At 34.3% G+C, this 8,158-nt stretch overlaps 1 protein-coding gene across 1 annotated transcript; it reads right to left on the bottom strand.

The window, feature by feature from the left end:
- Positions 1 to 262: 262 nt before the first annotated feature.
- LOC149206937 (KH domain-containing protein At4g18375-like) lies at positions 263 to 1,873 on the bottom strand. Its single transcript, XM_089397855.1, has one exon. It carries the CDS (start codon positions 1,871 to 1,873, stop codon positions 263 to 265), a length of 1,611 nt encoding a protein of 536 aa, XP_089253981.1.
- Between the last annotated feature and the right edge of the window lie 6,285 nt (positions 1,874 to 8,158).

Here is an 8,158-nt window from a genome sequence, read left to right on the forward strand (position 1 = left end):
TTAATCATTTTATTGAATGATTTGATCTTCTTTGTTATAATGTATGCTTACCACTTAAATTTTTTCTTCACATCATATTTTTATGTTTTTGTTTAGGCCAATATAATTCAAATATTAAAAAAAAAAAACACAAACAATTTCCACAATTTATTTCATTAACCTGATGAATTTAAATGAAGTAAATTAAGCAAACTCAAAATTGATAATCATAGTGTATATGATTAACAAAAAATAAGAAACATTTTATAATGGAGCACTTGATCTACCTTGGAAATCCTAGATCATATTGCCTAGTGCCATAATTTGATGATGAAAGAGGGTTCGCACTGGGCACAGATAGACTAGACAAAGCAGGCACTGTGTAGGTGTGGGAGTTGGTAGCACCATCCATATCTTTGAAAATATTTGCCCTCAATCTTTTTGAAATTTGGATGAGTGCATCTCTAGCAACACTGAGGTCTCCAGAAACCTGAACCAGCTCCTCATTTTGGGAGGCACATTTTGGTCGCTCCTCTTTGCGAAATATGCGAATATGTGCTCCAGTGTGCTGCCGCATCTCACCGATGATGTTGCCACGTTTACCAAGAAGGCAACCAATGTGCTTTGACGGAACAAGAAGCCTTGTACAAATGCCACCTTCATCATTGTCATTGTCACTAGTGCTTCCACTAGTCTTTCCTTGCAATTGGAGGACTGCCTCGAGCGTAGGTGAAACACCATCATTAGCCAACTCTGTTGAAGAAACCACAATTACACGTTCATCTGAATCTGATTGTGCGTCTTCAACCTTAATACTTGCTCCTGTATCTTTCCTCATGCTTTTGATGATATTGCCGCCCTTACCAATCACACCTCCAATTTTATCATTTGGGCATACTATTCGAATACAAAACTCCTCCGGACTTTTCTCAACAGCAGAATTCCCAGATTTTGGAGCAATGGGAAGAGCAGGGTTATAAGTAAGAGGCCATATTGAACTTCGAGCTTCACTTCCATATCCTCCCAGTGCTGGTAAATGACCGGAGGCATAAGTACCATTTACTCTTGGAGCACCTGAACTGTGATGAGCAAACAGTGAATCTCGTTGTGGAACATAATTTGGCGGAGTAAATAATGCGGGCACACCAGAAGGAAGGAGTGAAGTTGGGTTCGTTGCAGATAAAATATCAGTCCAAGGAATTTGCTCCTTAGGTGGGTGTTTATACAGAAAAGCTGAAACTTTATACAGTGCTTTCTTGACAGCGGTTGCATCTCCAGATATGACAACGACTTCACCAAAACTAAACGCACAGCCTGGCAACTCATCTTTTGGCCGTATCTGAATTTGTGCCCCGGATTCGCTCCTCAATTTTTGAATGTTATTTCCACCTTTTCCAATCAAACCTCCAATCTGGCTGTTAGCAACCAGCAACCGAGCATTGTGTTGTCTCTTTTTGTCGTCGGCGTCATTATCTCTAGCAGAAGAAGATTGTTGAACAATAACAGAATGCACTCTAAGAAGAGCATCCTGAGCAGGACACAGTACAGGTTCAACTTCAACTTCATTCTCATTGCAATCCTTCTCCTTGTCGTTGCCTGACGGTGAGCTGAAGATTACTATCACGCGATCATCAACGCCTGGAACAGCATCTATAACTTTGATCTTCGAACGCGTCTCTCGACTCACAGATTTTATAACTTTACCCGCCTTTCCTATAACACTTCCTACCACATTAACAGGGCATAGTATGCGATACACAGTACTGTCAGCGCCAGGCAGAGTTCGCTCTCTACCAGTTCCAGAGTTCCGCCTCTTATTTCCAGAGTCAATGTTCTCTGGAACCTCATTTTCCCTGCGTGCTCGCTTTCCAATGGCAGAGTAAAACCCGTCCATTGCAGGCAATCGTTTCACTTTCACAAATAAAAACTCTCCCTCTTTTAAGGAAAGACGCTGAGCCACGAGAAGAAGTTTCGTGTATTTGAATGCTACCTGTCTTCTTGAGTCTCCCACACCCTCCCGTCAACGCCACTGGATTGCCCACTTTTATATGACATGCGTTAGGGCTTATTAAAGCCGACAACTTGTTCAATCGGTACCCTAGCGTTAAGACCCACGTGTGTGGGTGAGGTTTCCACTTCAGTAATAGTATCATATTTTCATGTTCTTATATCAATACTAATATCATATTTTCATGTTCTTACATCAATATAAGGGAAATAAGAGTTTATCTTAATATAAGGGAAGGAAGTGTTAAGGAAGGATAGAAGATTTCAGGAATGGGTTACTATAAGGGAATTAAGAAAATGTCATATGAACATAACTTATAGTTGTTTGGACAATTGGTATTAGTAAGTTATAATATTGAGTCATGATATTGCAACAAAATCTACTTATAGCTTAAGAATCTCCATAGTTAAGAATCTTGTTATATGCATTTTTAAATTTATACATGTTTAGCTCATATATTAATTCTTTAATAATAATTGTAATGATGATGTTAAAAGTTACTTTGTTTTAACTTATATATTAATTCTTTTAATAATAATTATAATGATGATGATAATGATGTTAAAAGTTAGTTAATATATATATTAGTAGAGAGAGGAAGAGAGGATGTATATAAGCATCTACCAACCATTTAATTTATATGGTTGCATTAGTTAATTAGTTTAAACAACTTTAATGAATTTGTAAATGATAATGTAATCAGGCTAAATCTTATAATTACCCATGAGATTTAAACCAATCGGTTTGTGTGGGGTTTAGTCTTCACAAGGTGACAAGGTTCAAATTTCATGGGGAAGGGTAGAAATTCAATATTCCTAAACTTGTTAGTTAAATTTTTTTATTGTTGATTTTGTATTACTTATGCTTTGAATATATATATTTATCTAAAATATTAATTATTTAGATAATTAAAAAATAGAGTATCAATATACATGGGTTCTCGGAGTAGCAACCAATAATCAAGTAGAATATATGGCTCAATGGAAGGGTTTGGAAATAGCAATTGAAAAGAAGATTACCAAAACCCTTTTTCATCCATCTTGACTAATTATGATTACAACCGCTTGTTGGCATGTTGCATTAGCACGCTTTTCCTTGGAAAAATTGAGTTATTCTACTTTATTATTTGTGGATGGATAATACGTGGATAGATAGTTAGCCTCATCTAGATCAAGGCCTCGTCTAATGATCTATATAGATGTATGAACAGTTTGAACCAGTTCATCAATCATATCTCCATGTATCTGGAAATTGTGCTCTCTTAATAATTCCCACAACCATATCTCACATGTTCCACTCATCTGTAAATTGTAATTACAAACAAGAACTTTTTTTTTTATTGCATTGGTTGGCAAGGATCTATAGGGGTGAAAAATAGGGAATCGTTTGGTTCCAGGTGACTTGAATGGTCACTTCCTTCTTATCCCAGTGACTCAATTTCGGAGAAATTTTTTTGAATTTCAGGGGACAGCTCATCACGATATGTTTTAGCCAATTAATGTATTCTGTTATAGTATTTTAAACCTCTAGAGTTATAATTTTGAGTGACTGAAGACTTACTTTCGAGTCTATGAATATGCCGATTATTATTCTCTTCTATAGAATGACGGGGTAGGGAAGGTTAGGTGTTTCTCTTGTTTTGAGATGTGTAAGGCATGTTTCAAGCATTGAGATGATAATTATCATGATCACTAGAGTTATATGACTCTACAAATAACACCGTTTTTTTTAAGGTTGATGACATCATGAATGAACAATGAACAAGAAATGAGAGGAGGGCCAAGTATGTGCAAATCTTAGTAGCTTGTGCACCTCTCTTCCTAAAGATGGACCTAGGTTAGAAGAGAAAAAAAACTACTATGCTAGAACCCCTAATGTGAATGCTCAGGAAAAGTTCACAACTCACTGATGGGCTAATATTTTTAGTTACATAGGGGAGGATTAACAAAAACCCAGTTCTAATAGGGCAAGTGATTTTATGTATGGGTAAGACTCGATGGTATAATCCCCCATCCAAAACTAAACAAACCAGTGGGTGGAGAAGAAACAAAGTCGTTGAGACCAATTCCCAATGTGAAGACACTTCATGTGATTTAAATCAATAGTTGAAGTAAAATTTTGAAAGAAGCAAAGGGAACTCACCAAGAACCTAATTCTTGCGGAGTATAAGTACTTGGAGACCGGGGGGAAGTAAAGTCTAATGAAGATATTTTTGATGACATATAATTTCTTATTTGTATTAAATGTAATGTATAAAATCTAGAGCGTTAGAAGTATAGTGGAAAAATACTCATTTTGTATGTAATGCTTGCGAATCAAATTTGCTAATATTAATGAGAACTATATTTTTGGTTCTATTTCCAAATTCATGAATGACATTTTGGAAATTTTCTCTTTTGTTTGCATGTTCACATACATTTGTTTATATAAAAAAAATTGTTTCCTAGCCATAAAATATATAGGTTGTTCTAAAAAATTTCCATATCTTTACCAGTTATCATACTTGTATCCACACATGTATTTGTATACTTGAAACTTAGCAATTTACTTATGGTTTCCTACCACTTATGAATTTGTAGGTGAGACGTTTCTCACAGCGTTTGTGGGGCTTCTTTTGAATGATTACATTGTTGTATGTAGTGTAGATTTCTCTAACCCAAAAGTTGTTTGAGAGTTGTCTGGGGTAACGATGCTATTTTCCATCTCCATGATGGTCCTTGTTTCCTCTCTACACTATAGTTCCATTGTGAAAATACCTTGAGTATTGTAATAACAAGAGAAGTAACTAGAATTTATTTTCTCAAACTCTATTTTCTGAGAACCTTAATCTCCTTTTCAATTTCCGTTTCAAGTTTCATCAATTGCTCTGATTTTCTTTAGTGTTATGAAAGCTAATAACTTGTACTTGAGAAAGCATAACCAAATTTTTCTTGGAAGGGAATCGATGGATGGCATAAAATACTTTGCACTTACCAATGACTAAAATCTCATGGGATCGTGAAGGTCACTATCCACAATTTCCAAATGCAATATTTTTTGTCAATTTTTCTCTATGCTGCTTGTCTAAAATGTAAGATTGACAATAACTCATGTTGAATTGGAGGAAAGCCATGAACTCTTTTAAATTTCATTAAAAGGTCAAAATTTGGGACTTAAGATATCCATACCTTTTATGCCATAGCTGATTTTCAGAAATGTTTTCAGCCACCAATGCTTTTTTCCCTATTGTTGTATATGTATACTCGTGAAGATCAATTTAAACAAATTTTGCAACCACTTTCTATTTGTCCCTCTTGTCTTTTATGGAATCATTTTGACTTTAGATTCAATCTTGGAGCGATGCTTTAGTATTTGATTTATTGTCTACAGTTTCTTCTTTAGGCCCATTACATATAATATATCTTGCACATCTTTAGTTTCTATTAGGCATGTTCATTGGGTTTGTTCCTTGGGCTTTCAATATGTATACCTTCTCATCTCTTAAAGAATTTGTCCCTTGGTGACATTCATTACCATTCAATTAAGAAAACCACTCATTTTTGTGTGTCATGTAGTCTATATAATATCTCCTTAACCTAACATGGCAACTTGTATGAAAAATGGCCATTAAGGAGAGGGGTTAGAAATTGACTCACATTTAATATTATAGTTTCCATGAAAGTAGTGCCTTAGCAACATCATCTCAAACATTCTTTATGCTGAGGATAAAATTGAGGAATCTAGTTGGAGTATATATAGTGCATGCAACCTTGATAATATAAGTATGCATAGAGTTAATGAAAATCAAGTAGAAGCATTGGCTGGGTGGATTATAATAGACTTTTAATTCCACATATCCTCTTTTGACGATGGTTCCTTTAGGTCAATTTGGTTTTTACTAGTGCTTTTATTTCAATACTATTTTCGAAGTTCCTTGTATCATCCTGCTTTTCATAAGATGGGTATTCAAAATTATGCATTCAATCTATTATATATATCTAGTGTGATTTTTCTTAAAACTATTTAATGTGTCCTCTAGGTTGTATGTGCATTACATATTACAGGTTCTATTATTGGTCCTGACAACGAATGCATATGTTGGAGTTATTACATAAACAAATGCTAAAAAAGCTCTTGAGGTAAGCCTTAAATGCCAAGAATGAGTTTGAAACATTAGCTATGTTTATTTTTTATTTTATGGATTTAGGGACTTTTTTGTCTCTTGATAATTGTTCTATTTTAATCCTAAATGGTAAAAAAACATGAAGTATGAAGAAATTAAATCAAGAATGTTTACAAAGAATGCAAGCCAAAATATATTGAAAGAGAGAGTGATATGTTTCATTCATATCCAATTCATGTTGATGTCAATGCATATATAAGAAGACAATGTCCTATATCAAAATCATGTACAATTACTTTATTAGTTAAGTGCTAATATAATCAAACAAAACTCTATTTATAACATGCAAAATAAGTCACTTAATTACTAACTTAGAATATATTATAACTTTAATATATGACATAATCAAAATATAACTATAATGCCCTCCCTTAATGGTGATCTGGAGAATGTCATTTGTCGCAGAATAAAAACTTGTCTTAACCAAACATGTCAAAGATGTTTGTAGCATGACTATGAAATTCACTCTAAAACGTAGCTTCTAAGGGTTTTACCAAATGAACAAAAATGTCAACTGAATATAACCAACATGGTCAGTGCATCACAATATACATCACCAACCATTTGATTAATCACAAACTATTGAGACATATGAGAATCAATGATTGCTGAAGATTAAGCCCATTTACCACTAATGTAGAATTTGATTTCAATCTATGTATACTAAGAGGAAGGCAAACATCAACTCCATACCAGCTTCTAGATTTGTGAAATGGTGGAGAAATTCATCATTTCTACATTTTTTAGGTTTTTTTTAGTTAGCAACTTTCATATTTGGGTGAAATTTGAGGAAGCATGAAAAATTTGAGGAATTACAGTTCTGAAAAATCATGGACGTGATTTTTTTAGGGTAGTATGGGTAGGGATCCACATAGTGCATGGTTTCAGATTCTGAACCTGGGGGGATCAGTTCCTACAACACTGATTGAGATACCATGTGAAGATTTCATTGATTGTAAACAATATCCCTTGAATTTGTTGATGAAAGTTTGTTTCTCTTCATTGAATGGATGAACCCACAAGTGGTCCATGGTATTTTTGCTACTCAGAAGTTGGTAACTTGCGAAAAAGCATGATATGAAAGTTTATGCAATTCATAGTTTCAAAAGTAGAATATGATAAGTTTGTAATAAGTTTCATAGTACTCATATCGACGAGTAAATTTTCGGGAATCACATCCCACAACTTTGAAGCCCTGCCTCTATATTGAGATATCAAGTGAAGATTTGATTGATTGTAAACAAGATCCCCTACCTTAGTTGATGAAATTTGTTTGGTCTTCACTGAATGGATGATCCCATAAGCACTACATAGTCATTTTTCTACTAAGAAGTTTGGAACTTGTGAAAAAACTTGAGGTGCAAGCATCTGCAATTTCAAAGTTTCACAACTAGAATATGATCAACATGCAATAAGATTCATAGTAATCATATCAACGAGTACATTTGCATTTCCAAATTGATTACTCCTTGTGATAAATGTAGTAAATTAGTTCTCTAGAGATCCCTTGGTTAAAGACAAATGATAGAAATTGTTGCTTTGAATCCATCGACAACTTCGTTGTTTGGAGCTTTCCTTTCATTCCCAAAGTTATCCAATTAAGCCTTGTTGTATACTTTGGATTCAATGAATAGGCTAATTAATGCAAAGGGATATTTTATATGTCCTATCTATTGATAATTATCCCCTTAATGGGTGCCATACAAAAAAGGGTCCCACTCTTCAAGGATTTAGTGAATTATTTCCAACATACAATCAATATGCTCATAAATGTCTCCCAACATAGGAATATCCATATCACAAAGTTTGTAATAGATCAACTATGGATTCAATATGGAAATAAACTTCTCAATTTAACCCCAACAAACCTTATCAAGAATGATAGTTCCAATGTGCATTTATTTTTGAGTGTTGGGTGATCTCCATGTTTTCCACTTGGGACAAACTGCCATAAAGGACAAAGCAACCCCATTGCCACATAAGAAAATCAAGACATGGTGTGATGCAAA

Source organism: Pinus tabuliformis, chromosome 1_2 (assembly GCF_031772625.1).
Source record: "Pinus tabuliformis cultivar Carrire ecotype Pingquan chromosome 1_2, CPIR1, whole genome shotgun sequence".
Taxonomy (NCBI): domain Eukaryota; kingdom Viridiplantae; phylum Streptophyta; class Pinopsida; order Pinales; family Pinaceae; genus Pinus; species Pinus tabuliformis.